General features: G+C 37.7%; 1 protein-coding gene across 3 annotated transcripts in view; it reads left to right on the top strand.

Moving 5' to 3' along the window:
- LOC111142120 (MDM2 proto-oncogene) overlaps positions 1-25,173 on the top strand; it is a 28,979-nt gene extending 3,806 nt beyond the window's left edge. For 2 of the 3 annotated variants that reach the window (XM_022495092.1, XM_022495091.1), the window contains 9 exons: positions 1,280-1,354; positions 3,636-3,769; positions 5,614-5,663; positions 9,466-9,533; positions 9,656-9,752; positions 15,663-15,823; positions 20,231-20,386; positions 21,331-21,408; positions 24,119-25,173. In XM_022495092.1, the coding sequence (XP_022350800.1) occupies positions 1,280-1,354; positions 3,636-3,769; positions 5,614-5,663; positions 9,466-9,533; positions 9,656-9,752; positions 15,663-15,823; positions 20,231-20,386; positions 21,331-21,408; positions 24,119-24,682 (1,383 nt within the window). In that variant the 3' untranslated portion in view covers positions 24,683-25,173. Of the gene's footprint in view, positions 1-1,279; positions 1,355-2,024; positions 2,112-3,635; positions 3,770-5,613; positions 5,664-9,465; positions 9,534-9,655; positions 9,753-15,662; positions 15,824-20,230; positions 20,387-21,330; positions 21,409-24,118 lie in introns of all 3 variants that reach the window. The other variant, XM_022495093.1, reaches the window with a different exon arrangement.
- The last annotated feature ends 1,977 nt before the right edge of the window (positions 25,174-27,150 follow it).

The raw sequence follows: 27,150 nt of genomic DNA, 5'->3' as shown, positions 1-27,150 counted from the left end.
AAAAAAAAAAAGGGACCAGGAAACACTCAGTTAAGGCATTTACAATGTGTTAAGATTGGTTTTCAGTCCACAAAGTAGGCAGTTGGAAATTGAATGAATGAAATAAGCTAATGAATAAAGAAATAAATCTTGGATTTTATCTCATTTGTTTGAATAAAATAAGTTCTTGAAGTCAGGGCTTAATGTCATCATCATTATCACCACCGCCACTGCTATGATCATCACTAACATCACTAGGAGAAAATCTTGGCAATGTGTGGGTAGTTGGTTGATTGGTTGTTTTTAGTCATGGGCAAAGCCCTTTTAATAAAGACAAAATAAAGAAACAACAACAACAACAAAAAACAAACCTCTAGATCAGGGTCAGGCACACTATAGCCTGTGGGCCATATTTGGCCTTCCACCTATTTTTGTAAATACAATTTTATTGAAATGTAGCCATGGCCTTTGGTTTACATAGCTGTACTTCTGAGTTAGACCATCTGGGAGGAAAAGCTTAAAACTTACAATTTTGCTCTTTATAGAAAAAAATTGACCCTTGATCTAGTTGGTAGGTTCCTTGAATACAACTCCTGTTGTATTTATCATCCCCCCCACCCACCATACCTAGCCCTGTCTGGTGCATGGTAAAAGTTCAATAAGTGTTTGTCAGTAGATCCTTGAAAAGTAGACCCACTAAGAGGCAGCATGACGTGGTAGGAAGAAAATGCTGGTTTGTAGTCGGGGGTTATGAGTTGCAGCCTCAGATATGCTCTTAATTATCCTTGTTAGTTATTTAAGTCCTCCAGCTTTCAGGAGCCTGATGAGTGGAAAGAAAAGATTAGGAAACAGATCTACCTTGAAGACTTACCCTTTTCTCTTGGATTTTGCAGTTTAGTTTATGGTAATCTCATTGGAGTATTCCATTTATAGTTAAGTTTGTAAGGTATTAAGCAGATAATAGAAATGGCTGGAGGAAAGAGAATTGATTTTCACTGCCTTGGCATGGATACTGTGTTTGATTGCAACTAATGATACTTGAGGATTCTGTGATTACTTGCATAGTAATGAAATCTCAGCTTTTTTTTTTCCAAATTGCCTTGATAGTCTATGATACTGGGTTTCTATAGACTGTTACATTTAGTGAAAACATTATGACTTAGTTTTTGAGTTCTAACCTTGTGAGATTGTTAAATATAACTCCTACCTTTACTGAAAATCTTCATGGAAATGCTTGCTGTGGGGCTTACAGTTGCGGAATAATTTTGGAAGTATAATAGCAGCTTTTTGTTCTTTGTAGGTTAGACCAAAGCCTTTGCTTTTGAAGTTGTTAAAGTCTGTTGGTGCACAAAAAGACACTTATACTATGAAAGAGGTAAGCTAAATTAAGAGTTAACAAGATAACTAATATCTTGCTAATAACATGTAGTCATGGGGAGAAATTGGCTATATTGAGGGATTTTTTAGTAAGCAGTAATACGAAGTATTGTCATTTGGACTATAATTTGAAGCTGAAATTCTAATTATACTTGAATATCATTTCTCACTAGGAACTGTGAGACAGAGGGAGGCTCTGTAGGGGTTCTTAGCATTTTTGTGGTATGGACCCACTTGGCAGATGGGTAGAGTCTTCTCAGAATCCTGTTTCTAAATGCATGAACCAAAATGTATAGGATTACAAAGGAAACAAATTATGTAAAAGAGTTATCAAAATAGTAGACAATTTTGTGATATATGTGCTCTTTTGAGTGTGTTTTTTTAATTAACACATTAAATAAAAAGATTTAGCAGCCGATGTAGTGAATGTAATTTCAAAGTAGTGAGGAGTATAGTTAGTATTTTCAGATGTTTACAACAAGCATAGTATGATGTGAAAACACTTGTGATTTGTATTGGTGACAGAAATCACAGGTATTACTAATACTTTGTGGTTTGTTGCCTATATTCATAATAGGAAAAGCTAAATTTCAGTTAAAAGTTAGTGAAAATATCGATAGAAATTTTTTTTCCATCCAAATTAATGGACCCCTTGAATTCTATCCAAGGACTTCTTGGGCATCCATGGATCCCAGGTTAAGAACTTCTGCACTAGAGATACATGAGTACAGTATACTGATCTTTCTGGGATAGAGGTGAGCTGATTCATGAACATATGTTCTATTTAATGGATACATTTCAATGTAATGTTCTCTAGCTTTAAATTTGTGCACAGAAGCATGATTTTCAGTGAGAGATTGGGCCATCTTAGGCAAAATTTCATTGTGAATGAAATGTGCCTTTCCCCCCATCTCTCCCACTTAGTTTATGGGGCCCAGATTGCTTAAAACACTGAAGTAATTTACCTACATCAGGATAGTGGGTCAGGAAGAGACTCTGCACCATTTTCCTTTTCAGCCACACTTTTTGTGAACTTCCTTATGGGATGTTTGGTAGGTGTGTAGGTTCTCTTCTTCCTCCCACTTATCAACTTATCTTCAATCCATAGTCACCAGGGATTATTCCTTTAAGTTTGAGGCCTGCTTAACCAGTTAAATCTACAGATGGTAGGGGAGCTCGCAGGGAAGTGTCGAGATTAAGGATATTTTCAAGGTTAAGGATGCATTTAGGGCTGATGACTTGGGTTTGACCTCATTATCATCACATAATTAATTAGTTAAGGAAACAAAAGGCATGCATTTAGTAGTAGAAAGGAGGAGAAAATTGATTGGGCCATTATAAAGGTGTAGAATGCTTATGCAAAACCATCTAATAGTAATATATATATATATATTTATTGTCTGAGTTTACAGTTGCAGGATCTTTGTTCTGGGGCATATGGAAGAGTGATATGACAGCTAGTATGGGATAATAGAAAAAATGGGATAGTAGAAAAAAAACTGGAGTAGTAGTCAGGAGACTGGGTCCCATTTCCTTATCTCTAATACAGTGAAAACAATTCTATGAAATATCCGAAGAATGAAACAGTACTTGTAAAAGTACATCTAAACTGTAAAAAAAAAATTCGTGCATATTTAGGTGGTTAATAGGTTTGTATGTGGATGTCTTAAGATGTATCATTTCTTTGTCTTAGTGGAGCATACAGAATTTAACTGGATACGCATGATTCAGGGTTACTATTTTGATTACTATTGCATAGATTATATTGATATCTTCAAGAGTTTATTTTATTCACAGAATTCTTCCAAACTATTGTGTAGATATAATTCGTCACTTTCCTGTGGTTCTCATCTGTCATGACCTCAGAGGCTGTTGAGATGTATGGTGTTTGGGACTGTTTACTATTTGCTAAATGACTCCAGGTCACTGCTCTATTTTAGTTGATGTTTTGATTTTGCAGCTTTTTATTGCTCTCACTGGTTTTGCATTTTGCTGCCTTTTCCCTTCTTCCTAGTATGTATTACCTAGGTATCTGGGCAGAGTTAAAGTCTATCATACACACACACTTTAAGTGAGTTGGAGAAACAGTGTCTACTCCCATCAGATTAAAAGGAGAAGATTTAAGAGCTTTTTTAAGAGTACAAGAATGGTTGTTATTTCAGACAGTTATGGGTCTGGTTGCAGGTTGTTTAACCATTTTTAGATAAATGAGATATTGAATGTATTTGAAACTAACATTTAATTTTCTTTAATGCTCAGAAATCCTATTTCTATTTCAGGTTATATTTTATCTTGGCCAGTATATTATGACTAAACGATTATATGATGAGAAGCAACAGCATATTGTGTATTGTTCCAATGATCTTCTAGGGGATTTGTTTGGAGTGCCAAGCTTCTCTGTGAAAGAGCACAGGTAAATTCTTCAGCTTAGTGCATTGTAAAAAGCCAGCTGGGCAAACATTTCAGTTTACCTCCATCTTCACTGCCTTTTGTCAGAGAAAAATTGTTGCTGTTTATAAAAAGATGCTGAAATTTAATTTAGTAATATAGCATATTGCTTTAGAACCTCAGCTGTGGAATCTTACAAACCCAGGTTTGAGACCTAGCTCTCATTTACTAGCTGTGTAACTAGGTAAACTGATAACCCTCTCTAAGCCTCAGTTTATCCTACTTGTAGACATAAGACAAATACCTCATGTCGAGGTTATAGAGAGACAATGTGTGTGTTTGACACATAGGAATCATTTAAATATTAGTCTCAGGGACATCTAGGCGACTCAGTTAAGTGTCTTACTTTGGCTCAGGTCATGATCTCAGGGTCCTGGGATTGAACCCTTAGTCAGGCTCCCTGCTTAGCGGGGAGCATGCTTCTCACTCTCCCTCTCCCCCGGCTCGTGCATGCTCTCTCTCATATAAATAAATAAATAAAATCCTTTTTTTTTTTTTTTTTTTTAAGGTTTTATATATTCACTTGACAGACAGAGATCACAAGTAGGCAGAGAGGCAGGCAGAGAGAGGAGGAAGCAGGCTTCCCACTGAGCAGAGAGCCCGATGTGGGGCTCGATCCTAGGCAGGGGCTTAACCCACTGAGCCACCCAGGCACTCCATAAATAAATAAAATCTTAAAGAAATTGGGATGCCTGGGTGGCTCATGGTTGATTAAGCATCTGCCTTTGGCTCACGTCTTGATCCCAGGGTCCTGGGATTGGTCCCGCATCAGGCTCCTTGCTCATCGGGGAGCCTGGTTCTCCCTCTGCCTGCTGCTACCCTCCCCCCACCCAGCTTGTGTGCACGTGTGCACTCTCTGACAAGTAAATAAAATCTTTAAAAATAAATAAATGTTAGTCACAGTTACTGTGTGTTAAAGAATATTATTATTGCAGTTACTGTCAAAGACAATCTTTAGACCACACTGTGGTAAAGGCTTAAGTTTGAGCCTTCCTCTGGAGAGTTTGTCATATAGCATTATAGCACTTAATCAGCTGAATTTAACCCAGATAACATTTCTAGAATTACTCCACTGGGAACTGAAGACTTTTTGCAGTCTTTCTTGCCTTACATTTGGAATTCCTTTTCCCATTTGGTTTAGTACAGTCTGTGTGGAGCCTTAGCATGCATGTATATCTTAATCAATGGGATGAATACTTTTCACCTGAAACAATTTTATTCCTTTTTTTCCCATTTCTAGAACAGTGGTTCATAGTAGCTTTTCAGTCTGTATTTATTAAATGAATGAAGGAAGCTTCATCTTTTAATAGATTTTAAGATCAGGAAAGAAAATCCATTAGGTGATTGGTCCATGGTTAATAGAAGTCAAAATCAAGTTCCCCTATAGTGGGTTTTGTGTGACCCACTGCCTTTTTAGGCAGCCTAATTCTAAGCTTTAAGCACAGGGCTAAAAACTTTCTGTTTGAAAATACATGAATCAATCTGCTTTCTGCATTCACACCCATTCCCTTGGGTCTTTTGGTAAAGTCCAAATAAGGCACATTTCAGGAAATGGAGATACTAAGTCTTTTCAGCTGGAGAGACCTTCGTGATTAGTAAGAGCAACGGTATATAATCGTTGTGCAGCTAATTATCATGATTGCTTTTTAGGACCTAGAAGCTTGCCAGTGATATAGTTTGAATACAGTGATTGAAAATTTAGTTTGTGTACAGTATAGTTCATACTAATATGTATTTAAAAGTCTGGTCAAGTCCAGTTTAGTACATTTTTATTTTAAAATGTACATCTTTTCTTTTCCTCCCTACAAGGAAAATATATACAATGATCTACAGAAACTTGGTAATAGTCAATCAGCATGGTAAGTTAATTTTGAATACCATAAAAGTATTTTGAACACATTCTGTGTATGTGGAGTCATTTAACAGGAAGAAATGAACTAAAACAAAGTAATACTAAGGTTCTAATGCATATTTGCAATATGTAAAGTTAAATACCTTATTCCATCAATTTAAGCCTTGGGATATCAGTATTAGAATTTGTTTTGAAAGATAATTTCTGTTTGTTTTTTTTTGGCGGTGGGGGGAGGTTTCACAAACATTTATTAAACACTTTATTTTTAAATTATATTTTTATTTTCAGTATAGTTAATATACTGTGTTATATTAGTTTCAGCTTTGCAATGCAGTGATTCAGCAATTCCATATACATTAGCAGGTGCTTATCATGACAAGTGCTCTCCTTAATTCCTATCACCTGTTTAACCCATTCCCCTACCCACTTTCTGTCTGGTAACCATCATTTGTTCTCTATGGTTATGAATCTAGTTTTTGGTTTGTCTCTTTTTTCTTGGTTTTGTTTCTTAAATTTCATATATGAGTGAAATCATATGATATTTGTCTTTCTCTGACTGATTTCACTTAACTTTATTTTCTCTAGGTCCATCCATAGTGTTGCAAATGGCAGGCTTTTTTTTTTTTTTTTTTTTTTTTTTTTAATGGCTGAATACTATTCTATTGTGTATATATATACCACGTCTTTATCCATTTATTTATTGATGGACAGTTATGCTGCTTCCATAATTTGGCTATTGTGAATAATGCTACATATATCTTTTCAAATTGGTGTTTTTGTATTCTTTGGGTAAATACTCAGTAGTGGAATTACCAGATCAGTGATGATTCTGTTTTTAATTTCTGAGAAACCTCCATACTGTTTTTCACAGTGATTGCACCATTTTGCATTCCCTCCAACAGTGCATGAGGGTTCCATTTTCTCCACATCCTCACCAACATCTGTTGTTTCTGAAAGGTAGATAATTTCAAGGCCATGCTTACTCAACATATGATCAAACCTTGAAACATGTATTGAAAGGCTTGGGAAGTAATACAGATATCTAAGTAGGACAGTTTGAATGGATGAGCACTTTTTTGTTTGTTTTTTATATTAGACAAAACTTTTATCAATTTATTCAGGTAAGTGGCATTTAAGTTCCCTACCTGTAGACTTGCAGTTCTTAACTGGTTATTTTTGGGTTACGTACTCCTTGGATACTCTGATGAAAGCATTGGGTTCTTATTTCAGAGAGATAAACATATACAGTGATATGCTGATAAATGTTTAACAACCCACTTTTCAGGGGGAAAAGCCCTGATTTTTGGTGTTTGCTGAGTTCCATGGTATAAGTAACTCCCACCTTGGCCATTTTCAGGCTACATATATGGAGTTGGTAAGAAAGGTACACAGTCTGCTTTGAGTAGCAGTAGGAGCTGGCTCCCAAGACACCATAGACCTTTTAAAGCCCAGTCTTGAATTACAATTAAAAACTGTTCTCAGGGGGCACCTGGATGGCTCAGTGGATTAAGCCACTGCCTTCGGCTCAGGTCATGGTCTCAGGGTCCTGGGATCGAGTCCCGCATCGGGCTCTCTGCTCAGCAGGGTGCCTGCTTCCCTCTCTCTCTCTCTGCCTGCCTCTCCGTCTACTTGTGATCTCTCTCTGTCAAATAAATAAATAAAATCTTTAAAAAAAAAAAAAAAACTGTTCTCAGAAGCTTGTTTACTTCCTGCAGTGAACTGGCCACTCTTTTGTCCTTCCACTAGTCTATATTGAGACTTTATTGTTATGTTGTTTTATTACACTTGTTTGTATTTCTTTTTCTTATATCCTAATCAGGTTTGTATTCTGCATCAACACTACAGTATTTTATTAACAGGATGTTTAATAAATGCGTTGAGTTGAATCCTCTTCCATAGTTAGGACTTAAGACCCAGAAAAGGGCATCACTGTCTTATCCTAGAGTAAAAGTGACTGTTAGACTGGTGATATGTTTTAATGTTTTACAGAGCTCTTTATGAAATCAAATGAAGGCAAATAAAACAACTATATTATTATAGTAGTATTTTCAGTTTTCTTAAATATTATCCCTGATGTGTTCATTCATTCATGTAAAGAAACCTTGTTAGATTACTAGGAAAATTATATTAGTGAGATGGTAACCTCTAGGTTACTTAGGTTATTTCCATTCTGGGTTTGTTTCAGGTTTTAGTTAGTAGAATTAACTTCAGAACTCCTGTAACTGTTCTCAACCTGTCACACCTAGTACTTCCTTTTTATTACATCTGAATTGTAACAGGTCTCCTATTAAAACAAAATATAACCTGTCTATATGTACAACTTAAAATCAGTATAATACATAACCCATAATATAAAGAAACTATTATGATAACGTGAATAATTCCAGAATATTAATGCGTGGGCCTGACATACCTATTAAAATGAAAATGCTTCCAAGGGAATAACAAAGAGTATTTAATTACGACCTTTGGCAACTACATATTTCCTATCTGAAATTTTGTCTTGGGAGCTCTAGGTCTGTACATCCATGTACAATTAAACCCACCTACCTGAATGAGTTTCATCCACTTAATTCATTATCTTTCCTTCTTAATCTGTTTACCTTCTGAAGTTTCTCTCTTGGTGAATGGTACCACCCATTTATCCATCCAGGGGAGAATCTTGGAGTCCTTGACACCTTTCTCCCTTGCCTTTTATATCAGACACCAGGCCTTGTTGGTTTTTACCTTTTTCCTTTTTAACTTCTCTGGAATTGATCTTTTTTCCATGCCTTAGTTTAGGCTTTAATATTTTGACATTCGTATTCTTGCTGTAACTGTCTAGTACTGGCTTCCCTGCCTCTGCTCTCTTTTTCTTCTATTTTGCCGAAGTAATTTGTTGCTCCTCTGCTTAAAATGACCAGTTAGGGGTTCCTTATTGTTCCCTGGATAAAAAACTTGCTGTGAGCTAGCAAATCAGTTTTATCTATTGGATTAAACCTTTTTAATGGTGAGTGGCTGCAGCAGTGCCACAGGGCAGCTTCTGAAGTGTTGCTGGGAAGAATGCGACGATGCAGGCTTGAGGGCAAAAGTGCAGCTTGTTGCCGTCCTTGTGCAGTTTCACAAGACACACAGGGTCCTTTGTCATTCTGCTTATATACCAGGAATAATCGACTCCCTGTAATTCCCCACAGCAGAGCATTGGTAATTCACTTCTGAGTGCTTTTTTCACAGGGTGTTCCTCAGTCTGGAATAGCCTTTTTTAGTCCTGTTGCTTCAAATTCTACTATGTGAAACTTTTTCTGATTCCTTTTTCCTCAGACCCTGCCCTGTCCCTACCAAATAATCATTGCTCTGTGTTCTTCACTGATTTACCTTATAATACTTCTTTTATCCTGTTTATTATACTTTTGTTACTCTTAATGAAAACTACTCTGTATTAAAATTGAATTATCTTAGGGCACTTGGGTGGTTCAGTGGGTTAAAGCCTCTGCTCTCAGCTCGGGTCATGGTCCTGGGGTCCTGGGATGGAGCCCCGCATCGGGCCCTCTGCTCAGCGGGGAGCCTGCTTCCCTTCCTTCCTCTCTGCCTGTCTCTCTGTCTACTTATGATCTCTGTCAAATAGATGAATAAGGTCTTTAAAAAATAAAATAAAATTGAATTATCTTATTTACCTCCCCAGTATCTAGCATGGGTTTGGCTCCTGGGAGATACACATTTACTGTTTGTTGAAAGGTTAAATTGTGTAAGGAGTTTGTCTTGGACTGACAGACTAGTTTTTTTCCCTATTTTGTGATTCTCAGTTGTTATGTTGTTTTTCCCCCCATCAGAATCATCAGATTCAGGCACATCTGTGAGTGAAAATAGGTGTCACCTTGAAGGTGGGAGTGATCAAAAGGTAATCTTTGAAATGAACACATTCTAGTTTGATGTTTCTTGAAAGTTAGGTTATTTTAAATTATTTTTAGCTTCCTGGTGTTTAAAAGTTCGTTTTTGTTTTTCCCCCTCTTGGATGCTTAGGACCCTGTGCAAGAGTTGCAGGAAGAGAAACCTTCATCTTCAGATTTGGTTTCTAGACCATCTACCTCATCTAGAAGGAGAACAATTAGTGAGACAGGTATATATGATTATTTAACACTTCCAAACAGCTTTTCACTCTTTATTCTCTAATAAAATTAATGCATTAGACTTAATGAAATTGTGCCTTTTTTTTTTTTTTTTTTTTGCTTTAGGTGAATTTCTGAGTTTCATTCTTAATTTTATTTGATTTATTTGGTTTAAAAATTGCTTTCTTAGCAACTTTTTTCTTTTTTTTTTTTTTTAAGATTTTATTTATTTATTTGACAGAGAGAAAGATCACAAGTAGGCAGAGAGAGAGGGGGAAGCAGGCTCCCTGCTGAACAGAGAGCCTGATGCGGGGCTCGATCCCAGAACCCTGCGATCATGACCTGAGCCAAAGGCAGAGGCTTAACCCACTGGGCCACCCAGGCGCCCCTCTTAGCAACATTTTTCTGATGACTATAGCAGGCACAGTTTCCTGGGCTCCACTGGAATTCATAGTTAGCCAGCAGCCTCTTATTCAAGGTAATAGAGAACAAGTGTATAAACTCTTATTTTAGTTCTTAGTTACCTTACCAGTTAAAATATTTGTTGTTTCTAATAAGTGACAAAACACACCACTGAGTTTAAAATAAGCAAAATGAGTAACCTCTAGACCTGAAGAAGAGATAAAATAGCTAAAACATTTTTACAGAGAAAAGGTAGTGGAGGAGGCTGTTGCCTGGTCAAAAGTCATACCAACTAAAACTGTATGATTCAGATGAAAGAAGTGTTCAGCAGATCAGTGAGATAGAATAGACAAACCTGGACTAGAGTGTACATGAGGGCAGAGGGCGGTAAGGACAGAGGATGTTTTGTTAACTGCATGGGACTGGAACAAATGGTTAGTTATCTGGGGAAGAAAAAACAAGTTCTGTTTGTACCATATGCCAAAATGAATTCCAAATAAGTTTAAAAGAGAAATGAGATAATTATAATGCATTTGAAGGATATTCACTTTAAACTTGACAGTGCTATACCCTTATTACATAAAAAGTTCCCCTATGGGGTGCCCAGGTGGCTCAGTGGGTTAAAGCCTCTGCCTTCGGCTCGGGTCATGATCCCAGGGTCCTGGGATCAAGCTCCGCCTTGGGCTCTTCGGCTCAGTGGGAAGCCTGCTTCCTCCTCTCTCTCTGCCTGCCTCTCTGCCTACTTAGGATCTCTGTCAAATAAAATCTTTTAAAAAAAATCCCTGTAATTGATTAAAATATCAAAATCCATATAGCCAAAAGGGCAAAAACCCAAGATTTTCATAGTAAATACAAATGACTGATAAATAGGAGGGAGGGGATGGATTTTAGTGATTTCACTTTATCCACAATAAAAAATACAGAAGTGTCTTTCCTAGGCTATCAAATTAGCAGAGATGAGTTTTTGACTCATCCTTGTTAGCTTGTGTATTGGTACTGATGTACTATTGGTGTATCTGTTGGTATAAGTTGGTGGTGTTAGACCTTTATGGATTATAAAAAGGTTTGTAGTTCTTATCATTATTCCAGTAACTGTACTTCTAGAAATCTATTCTAGAGATATAATCAGAAATTCAAGATTATATATGTAGAGACACTAATTATAGCATCATTTATAATTGAAGATACATGGTAGAAAATGTCATCACTCTAGTTCAGGCCATTGCCATATCTTCTTTGACCATAGCAACAGCATTCTGATTTTTCTTGCTCTTGCTTTTGTGTTCCATCATGTAGTACTGAAAGAGATGGAAAAAAGTAAATTGAATTGTATCTCTTTCCACTTAGCCACTTTTGTTACTTCAGATAAAACCCATACTTTTGGGGGCACCTGGGAGGCTCAGTTGGTTAAGCATCTGCCTTCAGCTCATGTCATGCTCCCAGGGTCCTAAGATCCAATCCCACGTTGGGCTCCCTGCTTAGTGGGGAGTCTGCTTCTCCTTTTCCCTCTCCCCCTGGCTTGTACCCTCTTTCTCTCTCAAAGAAAGAAAGAAAGAAGAATCTTAAAGCACCACACTTTTTCCCCCAGCCTACAAGGCCATAATCTACCTTTAACCTGGTTTTTGGCCTTTTCCCCCCACCTCTATTTCCACTGTACTTATTAATTGGTTCCTCAAGTCAAAAATTCTTCCTTCTTTATGGATGTTTGCAGACAGATTTTTTTTTTCTGCCAGCAGTTCTTCCTATCTCTGCTTATATGATCAGCTCCTCATTTTTCTGTTTTTGCTTAAAAGTGACCTTCTGAGAGAGGCTGTCTCTAACCAGCCAGAAAAGCGATTCTCTTTTCCTTTCCTTAGCGACCTGCTTGTTTTCTCATAGTACTCATTATAGCTTATAAATAATTATATTTCAGTTGCCTTGATACTTGAAATTAAACTCTGGTGGCAGGGATGATGGCTGACTTCACTTTTGTATACCCACGGCCTAGCACTGTGCCAGACAGTAAGCAGGTGCTCAGATTTGTAGACTAAATTGTTGAATTATGATGAACAGTATAGGGGCATGTGGGTGGTTCAGATGGTTAAGCGTCTGCCTTTGGCTCAGGTCATGATCTCCGGGTCCTAAGATCCAGCCCTGTGTCAGGCTTCTTGCACACTGGGGGTCTGCTTCTCCCTCTACCTCTCCCTCCTGCTCATGCTCTATCAAATGAATAAATAAAATCTTTTTAAAAAAACAATAAATTGTATATGAACCTATGTCACAGACACCATCTTCTGCAGCCATTAAAAGTAATGTAAAAGAAGATTTCAGAGAAAACCACTCCCAAATTGTACCTTTTAGTGTGGTTCAAATACATTTTTAAAAGGAAAATTTAAAAACTGGAAAATTATTACAGTAAAATTTTAATGGTAATCTCAATGGTAGCACTACAATTGATATACATTTTAAAATTTTCTATTTTTTTAAGATCTCTATAATGAGTAATACTTTAATAGTCACAAAAAAACCCCAAATGTTATTTATGGAGGTAAAAATTATGAGTCAGCATGGTTTAGGCTTCAACCAAGATCACCTTTTGCAGGGAATACAAACATGACTAAGAACTTTTATTAAGAACTTGTGATCTAGGGGCGCCTGGGTGGCTTAGTGGGTTAAAGCCTCTACCTTCAGCTCAGGTCATGATCCCAGGATTCTGGGATTGAGCCCCACATCGGGCTCTCTGCTCATTGGGGAGCCTGCTTCCCTGCCTACTTGTGATCTCTGTCAAATAAATAAAATCTTTAAAAAAAAAAGCCTTTTGATCTATTTATGGAGATCAACACAGAATTACTTAAAATATAGGATATAACAGTGGGGAATTAAGAGGAAAAAGATGTCTTCTGGCTAGGAAGGTCAAGAGAAGGAAATGGAGTGAGCAGAGGTGTGCGAGTTGCACCTGTTTCAGGCATATGGATTATAGTTTATTTAATCCCATAACCCTGTTTGGTACTTACATACAAGGCTGCAGTGAACACCTTGCCACTTACATCCTTAAGTGGTTATGCAGGTATTTCTCTCTCAATCTCTAGGATAGAGGTTGCCCACAAAATGTATTATTTTACATTTCTGTGAACAGTGTATAAAAATGTCCTCTCAAATCTTTTGAAACTCTCTCTCATTTTAACTTTCATAATTCTTATGGGTGAAAAGTGGTATCTTGTTTTAATTTGCATGTCCTTGGTCAGTGATAGGAGATTTTTTCATATGTTTATTAGTTCTTTGTATTCTGTGAATTGCCTTTTCATATCTTAGATTTTTTTTTTTTTTATAATATTTATTTGAGACAGAGAGCATGTGTGAGGGATAGGGAGAAGCAGGTTCCTGCTTAGCAGAGAACCCTGTACGGGATCCCCAGGATCATGATCTGAGCCAAAGTAGACACTTAACTGACTGAGCCACCCAGGCTTCCCTTGACTTTTTATTTTTTAAATCAGGTTTTGTTTTTCTTAATTGGTGGGAGGACTTGTATATAATGGATAGTAACTGTTTTATGTATGTTGTGGATATTTTCTCCCAGTTTGACATTTGCTTTTTAAGTTTTATTTTGCCGTGTAAACCTTAATCAACATAATCTAATCTTGGTAAACTTTTTCTTGAGAGCTTTGCAGTTATACTTCCTTACTCTGGTATTATAAGAAAATTCTCTTACAAGTATTTGGATGGTTTTATTCTTTGTGTTTGGCTCTTTAATTCACTTGGAAATTATTTTTATATTCAATATACTACATGGTAAGACTCATTTATGTTCCTGACAGATTTGGTAACATTCTAAGTCGGAGATAATTCATTATTTAAAATAAAAGAAACCATCACTGGTTTTGATTCCTATTGAAAATACAGGGTACTGAGGAAATTGTGGAATGTTAAGAATACCTTCTTAGTAGGGGGTGCCAAGGTGGCTCAGTCAGTTGGGCATCTGACTTGTGGTTTCAGCTCAGGTCGTGGTCTTGGGGTCATGGGATTCAGCCCTGCTTCGGGCTCTGTGCTGAGGATGGAATCTGCTTAAGATTCTCTCCCTCTGCCCTTCCCATTCATGCTTGCTCAATCTGTCTCTAGAATAGGTGGATTATTTAAAAAAAAAAAAAGACCATCTAAGTAAATTAAACATTTTTCGTTCTTTTCAGAAACAAATCTTAAATCCTACAGTATGCTTTTTAAAAAAAAAAATTATTTTTTTAAATAACATATATTATTAGCCCCAGGTGTACAGGTCTGTGAATTGCCAGGTTTACACACTTCACAGCACTCACCATAGCACATACCTTCCCCAGAGTCCATAACCCAACCACCCTCTCCCTACCCGCCTCCCGACCCCACCACAACCCTGTTTGTTTTGTGAGATTAAGAGTCTCTTATGGTTTGTCTCCCTCCTGATTCCATCTTGTTTCATTTATTCCTTTCCTACCCCCCAAGCCCCCCACGTTGCCTCTCAACTTCCTCATATCAGGGAGATCATATGATAATTGTCTTTCTCTGATTGACTTATTTTGCTAAGCATAATACTACAGTATGCTTTTAACAAAAATTTAGATTGGTTCATGAAAGCTCTACATGTGTTAAATTAGTTGTGACATGGGCACCTGGGTGGCTCAGTGGGTTAGGCCTGTGCCTTTGGCTCAGGTCATGACCTCAGGGTCCTGGATCCAGCCCAGCATTGGGCCCTCTGCTCAGCAGGGAGCCTGCTTCCCCCCACTCCTTGCCTGCCTCTCTGCCTACTTGTGATCTCTGTCAAATAAATAAATAAAAAAATCTTCGGAAAAAAAAAAAAAAAGTTGTGACTTAATGGAGATGACATTCTGAAAGAAGCTTAAAAAGCTTTTTTTTTTTTTTTTTTTAAGTTTATTTACATATGTACATAAGTTATCTCTACACACAATGTGGGGCTCAAACTCATGACCTCGAGATCAAGAGTCACATGTTCCTCCTACTAAGCCGGTCACATACCCCACAAGCTTGAAAAGATTTTTTAAAATGTAGTGTTCTGGGGGTACCTGGCTGGCTTAGTCAGTAGAGCATGTGATTCTTGATCTTGGGTCCGTGAGTTGAAGCCCCACATTTGCTGTAGTGCTTACTTAAAAAAAAAAATACAGCATTTTTTTTTTTTTTAAGATTTTATTCATTTACTTGACAGACAAGAGATCTCAAGTAGGCAGAGAGAGAGAAAGAGAAGCAGGCTTCCCGCTGAGCAGAGAGCCCGATGCTGGGCTTGATCCCAGGACCCTGGGATCATGACCTGAGCCTAAGGCAGAGGCTTTAACCCACTGAGCCACCCAGGTGCCCCCAAAATAGAGCATTCTATCATAGTTCTTAGTTGGACAGAACCAGTAGAAGTGTTCACCTTTGAAATAGTAGTAATTCAGTTTTTCTGTTTAATTTCATTGAAATAAAGTTTTGGTACAAGTAGGTACTTACGGCAGCTCATTTGCTAAATGAATCACAATATAGGGTTTTAATTAACTTGTCTGTCTTTATGTATCCAGAAGAACATTCAGATGAATTACCTGGAGAACGGCAGAGAAAGCGCCACAAGTCTGATAGTATTTCCCTTTCCTTTGATGAAAGCCTTGCTCTGTGTGTAATAAGGGAGATATGTTGTGAAAGAAGCAGTAGCAGTGAATCAACAGGGACGCCATCAAATCCGGTAATCTTTTCATTTTAAATAAAACAAGACTCTTGAGGCACCTAGTTGGCTCAGTCAGTTAAATGTCTGCTTTCCGCTAGGGTTGTGGTCCTGGGGTCTTAGGATTGAGGCCTGCATGGGGTTCCCTGCTCTGTGGGGTGCCTGCTTCTCCTTCCCTCTGCCTTCTGCTCCCCCTGCTTGTGCTGTCAAATGAATAAATAAAATCTTTAAAGAAAAAAAAAAAAGACTCTTGTTTTTAAAATCTAGTTTTAGCAGTCCTAGTAAGTGTTTGGATAAAATGCACATATATGCTATGCAATTGCTGTCATACACAGTGCTCAATTTTTCTGTCTTATAAAACTACTAGGGCTGGGGCGCCTGGGTGGCTCAGTGGGTTAAAGCCTCTGCCTTCGGCTCAGGTCATGATCCCAGGGTCCTGGGATTGAGCCCCGAATTGGACTCTGCTTGGCGGGGAGCCTGCTTCACTTCCTCTCTCTGCCTGCCTCTCTGCCTACTTGTGATCTCTGTCAAATAAATTAAAAAAACAAAAAAAAAACTACTAGGGCTGCCTGGGTGGCTCGATTGGTTTAAGTGGCTGTCTGCAGCTTAGGTCATGATCCCTGGGTCCTGCGATCGCCGGCTCCCTGGGGAGCCTGCTTCTCACTCTGTGCATGCGTGCATGTGTGCGCTCGCTCGCTCTCTTTCTCAAATAAATAAATAAATATTTAAAAATAAAACTACTGTATAGTTCATCTCTACTGCCAACCCCAGGTTTGAGAGAAGGGTTGGGAGATAGTTGTGGGGTGCGTTGGTAAGATTAGTACTAATATTAATAGTTGTTAATGTCATCCTACATATTGGAGAATGTTTGTGAGCCACTGCACCAATAGTAAATTCAAATAAATTGGAGTGTAGGGTAGTCTGAGGATTTGTCGTTTTACTTTTTAAAGAACAAGGGACCAAAACCAAATTTGATTCAGTTAGCTGTCTTAGAATTCTAAGGCAGGTTTGTTTTGAATATTTAGAGTAACAGTATCTTTATTTATTATTGTAACTACCAACAAATTAGTCACCATAGTCTAAGGTACACATTTGCCATACGAAGGCCTAGATATCAGGAAAGGTTTGTTTACTAAGGCTGTGGAATGTAGGTATGTTACTGCATGGATGGATGGTGGGAGAGTTTTAGCACTTTCTGATTATTGATACGAAATCCCAAAGCATTAGGAGTAAAATTCTTCAGAGATGTTATTGAAAGAAGTTTGGTTAAAAAAAAGTCTTTTTTTTTTTTTTTTTTTTGCTAACAAGAATTCCTGACAAATGGAATATTATCTTTCTTGTCATTAAACATTTGTCTTTACAATATGAAAAATGGGAACTTTTATTTTTGATCTGGCAGTACCTCAGTGTCATTGTTTTGGATATTCGTGATCATTTTATAGTTCCTAGAAGGTGTAGGGGACTGAGTCAGTTGTGATAGTAACCTTATTCTTACTTTTTCTGTACTGTTACTTCTTACACATATTATGTTACATGTTTCTCTTCCAAGCAGTGATTTTAATGGATACAGGTGGACCCTCCAGAGTTGGGCTTTACTAGAGCCGTTACTTCTGTAGGCCACTAGATGGCACAGAGAGCAAGTTCTTCAGTCAGTGGGTCTGTCAGTGTTTTCTGTGCCAGGTTCTGTCTGGCACTGCGGTGGAGTGGTAGTCAAGGTAGATATGGTCCTTGCCCTCATCAGGAGACACATCATCAACAATGAAACAGGTAATTGAGACATTTAATAAATGCTATGGAAAAAAAAAAATACAGAATCTTGAGGGCAAACATGCCAGTCTGAAAATTGAAATCCAATTAAAGAAAACTTGACATGTACACAAACCCCATGTTTGGATAATTCTTTTCCTTAGAAATGATTTAAATAGAACTCCTGTGCCCTGTTAAACTTACAGTCTTTATTAAAGTTGTTTCAGAATTCTAGTTAAATGATATTTAAAATCCTTGTTTTTGCTTTTTACCTGGGACACTGCCTTGTTACCAAAGCAACAGAGGGTACTTCTTTTTCTCTTAGTCCCATCCTATATTGTTTTCTAAAAATTCTATTAAAAACTGAGTTTTTAGTTTTTCAGGCTTAGTTTCTAGTTGTGAAAGCTTTTGGTAGGGCAGGGTTTTCCCCCTTAATTTTAGTTTATCCGATAGGAAAATGTTACCGTCCTCATTTGGTGGTGGTGTTTGTCAGTTTTTGAAGGGGGTTAAAGAAAAGTGCATTTGTCTTCCGTCTTTCTTACGGGTTTAGTAAATCGATGAACTAAGGCTATATTCTAGGCTCTGTACTAGGCAGTTTATATATTTCAGTAGCCTCAAATTCCATTTACAGATGGGAAAGATAAACTTGAGGTTTTAAATAGCTTGTTTAAGATCCATAACTGCCACAGTTGGAATTGAGGCAAAAGCCAGGGACTTCTGACTTCAAAATTTAAGGTCTTTCTGATGCTTTTTACATGTACAATACTTTAAAGGTTTCTGGGTCATTCTGTTTTAAACATTAGCCAAAATGTTAAAAAACAGCTTTTAATTTACTAGCACCCTAGAACAGGAGTTGGCAAATTTTCCTGTAAAGGGCCAGTTAGGAACTTGTTTTGGGCTTTGTGCGCCAGTGGTCTTTGTTGCAGCTACTCATTGTGCTGTCAGGCTTAGAGCAGCTGTAGATGACAGGAAATGGCTGGGCTCAGTAAAACTTGATTTATAGAAGTAGATGGGCTGTAGGCTGTACTTTGCCAACCCGTACCTCAGAAGATACTTGCTGAGACTTCAGTCTGTCTTGTGATTTATCCCCATATTCTAAACTTAGTGCACTAAATTCTAGTTAATTGACATATTCAATTTGTTAGGTTACTTTATTAGAGGTTGTATCCTATCTTGGTGTGTAATTTTAACCTGTTAATAGAGTCTTTGTTAAGAATTAGAAATGCAGGGGCACCTGGGTGGCTCAGTGGGTTAAAGCCTCTGCCTTCAGCTCGGGTCATGATCCCAGGGACCTGGGATAGAGCCCCACATTGGGCTCTCCTCAGCAAGGAGCCTGCTTCCCCTCCTCTCTCTGCCTACCTCTCTGACTGCTTGTGATCTCTGTCTGTCAAATAAATAAATAAAATCTTAAAAAAAAAATTAGAAATGCAGCTTGTCATTTTTACTTTTACTACTGCTTTCCTAACTTCACTATAAAAAAGTCTTTTAACCTCAGTGTTTATAAAATATTTCATTTTTATAGATAATAGAAATATTAAAGATCATTTAATTCAAACTCCTCTCAGAGATGAAGTAGCTGTGGTCTTTACAGGTTAAATATGTCCAAGGTTAAATAACTCCTTAGTGGCAAATCTAGAAGAATGTTTGTATCTTGATTCTTAGACCTTTCCGCTTTATATTCCTCTTTTTTCTAGTTCTAGCTTTCACTTTGTATATGTTCCTCTTAGTCACCGCAAATATTACGGGATTGATGGTCTTACATTCTTACACTATGAAATGAGGAACCACATGAGCTGATGCAGAATTTTAAAAATCTAAAAAAATTATGTCTGAAAGCTCTTCCAAAGAAATTATTTTCAAAGTTCATTACAAAATCTCATGGGGTGCGTGGGTGGCTCAGTCAGTTAAGCGTCTGCCTTCAGGTTAGGCTCCCTGCTCAGTGAGGAGTCTGCTTCTCCCTGTGCCTCTGCCTTTCCCCCTGTTCTTCTCTCGCTTGCTCACTCTCTCAAATCATTAAAAAAAATAAATCTCATAATTACTATGTGGGTTGTAGCTACTAGCATTCTACCAATCTGAAGATACAGAGATTAAGACGTGTTTTTAACTCTTAAGGTGTGTATAACTCTGATATCTAAGACTCATACAAGCAAAATTATGCATAATTTATGTTTAAAATTATAATTATGTATATAAATATATTTAATATGTAAGTAGTAAAGATAATTAAAAGGAGAAGTGCTTTTTTAATTGTGGTATTGACAGAAGCTTTAACAAAAAAGGATGAGTGGGACTTAAAAACTATTAAGTTACTCCAGTGAGAGAGGTAAAGTGCAAGTTGAAGTGCCAAGTTTGGTTGAGGAAAAAGAAAATTTAGATCTGGCTGATTGCTCATATTTGGGGGATTTGCGGGGGAGGGAGTGTCTAGTTGGAGAGAAGATGAAAATGTTAATATGGCCATGTGTGAACCTTGATTGTCAAAGGGATTTAGCCTTTTGAACGGGGATTTTGAATGGGGAAAATAATATTGATGTAATAGTAACCCAGAATCTTAATCTAGTGTCATTGTGCAGGGGGATCTAAGGAGGAAATGGGACTGCAGGGATGAGCTAGGAAGCTGAGAGGCCAAGAGATAATGTACTTTAAGTAACCTTTTTTTTTTTTTTTCTCCCCCCCCGATTTTAGGATCTTGATGCTGGTGTAAGTGAACAATCAGGTGATTGGTTGGATCAGGATTCAGTCTCAGATCAATTCAGTGTAGAATTTGAAGTTGAGTCTCTCGATTCAGAAGATTATAGTCTTAGTGAAGAAGGACAAGAACTCTCAGATGAAGATGATGAGGTAGTTTTACTTCTCTAATTATGTCTAAAGTCCTTCAATATTTTCTGTATTCATTGATAATTGAAATAATAATGTATTCTGATTTCACTTGACCTTTGACTTTTGATTTGTTCAAACTAGAATATTTTGTGGACTTGAGGCTTTTGTAGTTCCATGTTGTCTGATTTATATTCTTGTAACTACAAATGGCATAAAGTCAATGAACATTCTTGTAATAGTCTTATTTTAAGAAAAATTCCCCTCTTTGGGGCGCCTGGCTGGCTCAGTAGGTGGAGCGTGTTCTTGATCCTGGGGTCATGAGTTCGAGCCCCATATTGTGGAGTGAAGTTTTTTTTTGTTTTTTTTTTTAAGATTTTTATTTATTTATTTGACAAAGAGAGATCACAAGTAGACAGAGAGGCAGGCAGAGAGAGAGAGAGAGAGAGGGAAGCAGGCTCCCCGCTGAGCAGAGAGCCCGACGCGGGACTCGATCCCAGGACCCTGAGATCATGACCCGAGCCGACTGCAGCGGCTTAACCCACTGAGCCACCCAGGCGCCCTGTGGAGTGAAGTTTACTTAAAAAAATAAATTTAAAAAATACCCTCTTTTAATATTAATTTACTTAAAAAATATTAATTTACTTTTTATAAGAGTGTGCACACAGTTAAAGTCACTGGAGGTGATTACCTTCAACATTGCTAGCTATTTCACAGTTACTTAATATCTCCATATTTATAAAATAAAAATGCTTATATTGAATTTTTTGCCTTACTCATTTTAAACATCCTGTCTGTTGCCTTTTAACCATAGTGAGTCAGCGTTTCATGGTTCTCCACTTTTCCACCCTTACACTTATTCCATTTGACCTCTGTCTCAGAATTTCTCATATATAGTAATACATGCTTTTCATTCCTGGTTAAGGAAAAAAGATGATGAGTTGATGCTAATGGATTTGTTTTATTAGGTATATCGAGTAACTGTGTATCAGGCAGAGGAGAGTGATACAGATTCATTTGAAGAAGATCCTGAAATTTCCTTAGCTGTAAGTATACATCTGCCTTTTTAAGGAATTAAGAAAACATAGAGGTTAAGGTTAGAAAAATATGCCTAGTCTGTTTCCTGACATGAGGTAATTTCTATAAAATTAAAATGTTTTCAGAAAGTTGTAAAGCGTTTTGTTCTTTAATTTGTTGTGTCAGAATCTGTTACTGAATTTTTTTTCCCCTAAGAGTTTATTTATTTACAGGGGTGCCTGGGTGGCTCAGTGGGTTAAAGCGTCTGCCTTCAGCTCAGGTCATGATCACAGGGTCCTGGGATCGAGCCCTGCATCGGGTTCTCTGCTTAGCAGCGAGCCTGCTTCCTCCTCTCTCTCTGCCTGCCTCTCTGCCTACTTATGATCTCTGTCTGTCAAATAAATAAATAAAATCTTAAAAAAAAAAAAGATTTTATTTATTTGCAGAGAGGGAGCACAAGCAGGGGTAGCTGCAGGCAGAGGGAGAGGGAGAAGACTGCTCCCTGCTGAGCGGGGAGCCTGATATGGGGCTCAATCCCAGGACCCTGAGATTATGACCTGAGCTGAAGGCAGATGCTTAACCATCTGAGCCGGCCAGGCACCCATTACTGAATTTTTACGGTTTGTGTTGGGAGTGGGCAGGCATTTGAACTTTGGGAAAAAAATTTTTTTTAAGATTTGTTTATTTGACAGCAGGGGCAGGGGCAGGGGTAGTTGGAGAGAGTAGGAAAAGCAGGCTCCACGCTGAGCAGAAAGCCCAATGTGGGGCTCAAATCCCAGGACTCTGGGATCATGACCTGAGCTGAAGGCAGATGCTTAACCAACTAAGCCACCCAGGTGCCCCTAAACTTCGAAATTTTTTAATCTAAAATTTCAAGTATGTATGGCCTAGAGAGTAGGATTATGTATCTCTAGTGTATTTATCACCCAGCTTTAACAGTTATCAACATTTTGCCAATCTTGTTGATTTGTACTAGGCAATGTGGTAGGTAGGATTTGCTATTTAAGAGTTCAGGACGGTCTCTGCCTACTTGTGATCTCTGCCTGTCAAATAATTAAAAAAAAAAAAAAGAGTTCAGGACGGGTGCCCGGAGGGCTCAGTCAGTTGAGTGTCCCGACTCTTGATTTTGGCTCAGGTCCATGATCTCAGGGTTATGAGATTGAGCCCTGCACCGGGCTCAGCGTTCAGGGTGGAGTCAGTTTGTCCCTCTCCCTCTGCTCTCCCCCCACCACCCCCGCTCACATATGCATGTGTGCTCTCTCTTTCACATAAATAAATAAAAACCTTAAAAAAAAAAAAAAAAAACCCACAGGACCAAGGGGCGCCTGGGTGGCTCAGTCAGTTGTGTCCAACTCTTGATGTTGGCTCAGGTCATGATCTCAGGGTTATTGACGTGGATCCTTGAATTGACCCTGTGCCCACCATGAGCCTGCTTAAGATTCTCTCTCTCCCTCTCTAAAAACAAAAGTAATAATAAAAGAATTCAGGACTTAAAAACATTTACATTATATGCTTCTTGGGGTTCCTGAGGTAAGTTGTGTTTTTTAAATTCAATATTAATGCTTTAATTTTTGTTCTTAATATTGCCTTTAATTACATTTGAATGGGAAATCTTTTTTTTTTTTTTTTTTTGCTGAGTTGAAAAGTTATTATCCAAGTGCAAAAAAAGATGAAATTGTAAGATTTTTGAAAAAAAATTTTTGCTGTATTAGAAAATAATTCAAGTGACTGGTTGATTCATTTGATGTCAGACATAGATTCTAAAATTTATTAGACTCTTTGAAGCATTCTCTCTCCCATATCACAAAACTTTTGTCTTTGGTTTTATCAGTTAGGTAGCAACCTAGTTTGAGAACTTGAAAGAACTAATGTGGGAGAATGAAGTCATCTCCATCCTTGCTGCTAATTTCTGAGGTCATTTGTGAGGCAAATTAGAAATGGTTAATCATGGCAAGTTTTACATGGAAATTATCCTTAGGCAAGAACCATGTTGTAGTTAAGAGAAGGGATAGGGATATGTTTGTTAAAGAGTCTGGGGATGGTAAGGGAGTTTATTATCCACATTGTGTGATGGTAAAAAGGTTTGGGAAGTAAGCTGAGGTATGGGAGAAGCAGTAAGCACTTACAGAGATGAGTACACAGGAAGTATAGATAAGTAAGGGGCATACATTTTGGGTAATGACAAGGATGACAGATTTTAGCTGGCAGTGATTGCTGAAAAAAGTTTTGTATTTCCTTTATGGATGAAGTTAGGGAACACTCAGTTGAGCCCAGGTTTTAGGGCACTTCTGAGGCAGTCTTTTTCACTGGCACATTGGGCAGTAGTTTCATCTAGATTGATTGGGTGGACATTGGCCACAGTATCCAGGGTTGAGCCTTTAATTAAGGTAGTGAAGTGAGTACAGGCCTCATTTCAGAATAAAAGACTATATCACACTTTCAGCTAAATGAACCAACTGTATCTGTGTCCTTAAACAGAAAACTTTATTGAGATGTGGTTAAGATCATGGTGAATACATTTTTTGTTTTAGGATTCTTTGGCATGGTTTGGCTAAAAAATTATGTACTTTATAATCTCATGCTTGAGGAAAGATTGCTACATGTCAAATGTTTTATGTAAAACATGAAGTGCTGAAAATTGAACTCTGTGCTAGATTCTACCTCAGACATATTGCAGTTGCTAGTGCTGGCTGTGACTAGTTGTTAAAGGGTTACAGAAACTGTCTTTTTTCATTGAAGGACTATTGGAAGTGTACTTCGTGCAGTGAAATGAATCCTCCTCTTCCACCTCATTGCAACAGATGTTGGGCCCTTCGTGAGAATTGGCTTCCTGAAGATAAAGGGAAAATGCCTGAGAAAGCCAAACTAGAAAACTCAACACAAGTAGAAGAGGGCTTTGATGTCCCTGATTGTAAAAAATCTTCAGTGAGTGATTCCAGAGAATCGTGTGCTGAGGAAAATGATGATAAAATCACACAAGCCTCCCAATCCCAAGAAAGTGAGGACTATTCTCAGCCATCAACTTCTAATAGCATCATTTATAACAGCCAAGAAGATGTCAAAGAGTTTGAGAGGGAAGAAACACAAGACAAAGAAGAAATTGTGGAATCTAGTTTCCCCCTTAATGCCATTGAACCTTGTGTGATTTGCCAAGGTCGACCTAAAAACGGTTGTATTGTTCATGGCAAAACAGGACATCTTATGGCATGCTTTACGTGTGCAAAGAAGCTAAAGAAAAGGAATAAGCCCTGTCCCGTATGTAGACAACCAATTCAAATGATTGTGCTAACTTATTTCCCTTAATGGACAGGTCTATAAAAGTAGAGCCTTATATTTCTAACTATATAACCCTAAAAATTTAGACATAAAATTATTTTTTTACATATAACCAATGGAAGAAATTATCTGTACATGTAGATTCCTTCTCTGTAGTGTAATTTACCTACTTTGGGAGGGGCAATAGTAAGTACTTCTTTTAGAAAAATTTCACTTTTGTTTATATTTGGGTTTTAATGTAATTAAAATTGGACATATAGCTCATCCTTAACCCTTACTCTTCATATCTTAAATGATTTCCACTCCCTTAAAATTTAGAGAAGTACCTGATTTTAAAAAATACGACATTTGAATATAAGTTAGGTACATTCAGGTTATGGTATGCAGTGATTATGCTACTTACAAAGCATTCAAGTCTGCAGATAGTTTCATTCACCATGCTTATGCATTAATTGTCTAAATTTTTAGGTTTAGTATACATATTTATTGATTTACAAATAAAAATATTAAATGATTAAGAATTGTTTCAAGAATGTGATTTTTGGGGACACCTGGGTGGTTCAGTGGGTTAAGCCACTGCCTTCGGCTCAGGTCATGATCCCAGAGTCCTGGGATCGAGTCCTGCGTCCGTCGGGCTCCTTGCTCAGCAGGGAGCCTGCTTCTCTCTCTGCCTCTGCCTGCCTCTCTGCCTGCTTGTGTGCTCTCTCTCTCTCTTTCTCTCTGACAAATAAATAAAATCTTAAAAAAAAAAAAAAATCAGGCAAGTAAAAATTGCCTGGAAAAAAAAATGTGATTTTTGGATCTTACAAACTTTTTTTTGTAGTAATGAGTTTTGTTAACATAGAAATTATACTTGAATATCATCTGCTTGGGTAATTAAAGGTAAGTCTGAATGTGTTTCTGTTTTTGGAATGCCTAAGACTGCCCAGTGTGGCAGTACACATACTAACGGACAGTTTGATGCAGTTGAGAGCCTCCAAGGCATTGAATAAGACTCAACTTGAGAGAATGATGTTTAAAAAGTTTAATACAGCTATGAAATGCTGTTTTCTCCCTCTCATTCACTTGTGTTTTCACATGGTAGGTTGGCTTCAGTGGTTTCTCAACAAGTGATGGTGAATGTTTTGGAAGGAATGTAGGCAGGGAGGAAAGCTAGGAATAACCACCCTGCTATTTGTCAGCATGAAAAGCCCTGTTGTAATTTTCTGTAATTTCTCTGCATCATCTCTGAAGCTATTCCATGAGGCCATGAACAACTTCTTGATTGTGACACTGATATATAGGTGATCAATAAGAATTTCTTGAGTGAATCTCAAAGCATTGGGACATGTCTTAAAGCTGACTTCAAAGCAGGAGTCTGTGGGCTCCAAAGTCAGACCGGGGTTAGCTATTGGCATCATTTTGTTCACCTTCATTTTTAATGAAGGTTTTAAAGATACGGATCAGTGTGTAGTGTGTAGACATCTGTTGGTTTAGGGTGGTAACTGCAAGTTGTCATGGCATCGTGGAAAGTTTGTGGTTGCACTTGCTCGCTGTTTGGATTTTGTACTGGGGTTTGAGTTCATCTTTACGGAAAAGTGTTTATCTTAAGTCTGTGGCCATATTGCCACATACAGAGCCAGCTTTCACTTATATATGGTAGGGAGTTTAGGATATTTACAAGTACTGCTTTAAAAAGAAATATATTAAAGCAGTAGCACATAAGGTGTTCAGAGTGTTCAATTATAAAATGGACTGTTAACAGGAACTAATAAAAAGCAACAGAACATAGAACAAGAGTAGTTTCAAGTGTAAGCAGATGGGGAACTCACATGTTCAGTAATTTATTATAGGTAATACATTTGAAATGATGTATTAAAATTGTTAAAATAATATTTTGGATAAGACCATAATTGTTTATTTTTAGGAGAGAGATGATCCTAAAATTTTTATTCTCTTTTAAAGCTCTTCTTTAAAGGTGCATGTTTTTAAAAATTATGGACATCGGAGCACCTGGTGGCTCAGTTGGTTAAGCGGCTGTCCTTGGTTCAGGTCATGATCTGAGCCTCCGCCATCAAGCCCCATATAGGGTTCCCTGCTTGGTGGGGAGTCTGCTTCTCCCTTGTCTCTGCTCCCTCCCCCCCACTCAAGTGCTCATGCTCTCTCAACTCTTAAAAAAAAAAAAAAAAAAAGACATTTTCCTCTCATCCTATTTCAGTCCCACAGATCTACCTTGAAAATATAATTTAAGTATGCTACTAACAGCTTACTATGGTAACATCTTTCACATTTGCAAATTGCAAAATTTGTCTTTTTCCCCCATTTTTGTTACTGTCATGTTAGATGAATTCCGTTTAAACATTTCTGTTAAGTTTTAGTACTTTTATGTGTTAATTTTCGTACACCTTTCCAGGTTACACCCTGTATTAGACCTTCTTCCAAGATCCCAGTAAAACCTACCTGAATTGACCTCACTGCCTTTGGTCTCTCCCATTTTTGGTTCATTTATAGGTAGT

Source organism: Enhydra lutris, unplaced genomic scaffold (genome assembly GCF_002288905.1).
Source record: "Enhydra lutris kenyoni isolate GAN:26980312 unplaced genomic scaffold, ASM228890v2 scaffoldscaffold7, whole genome shotgun sequence".
Classification (NCBI taxonomy): Eukaryota; Metazoa; Chordata; class Mammalia; order Carnivora; family Mustelidae; genus Enhydra; species Enhydra lutris.
The sequence above is the reverse complement of the archived record's forward strand: the minus strand, read 5'-3'. Positions and strand labels throughout refer to the sequence as shown.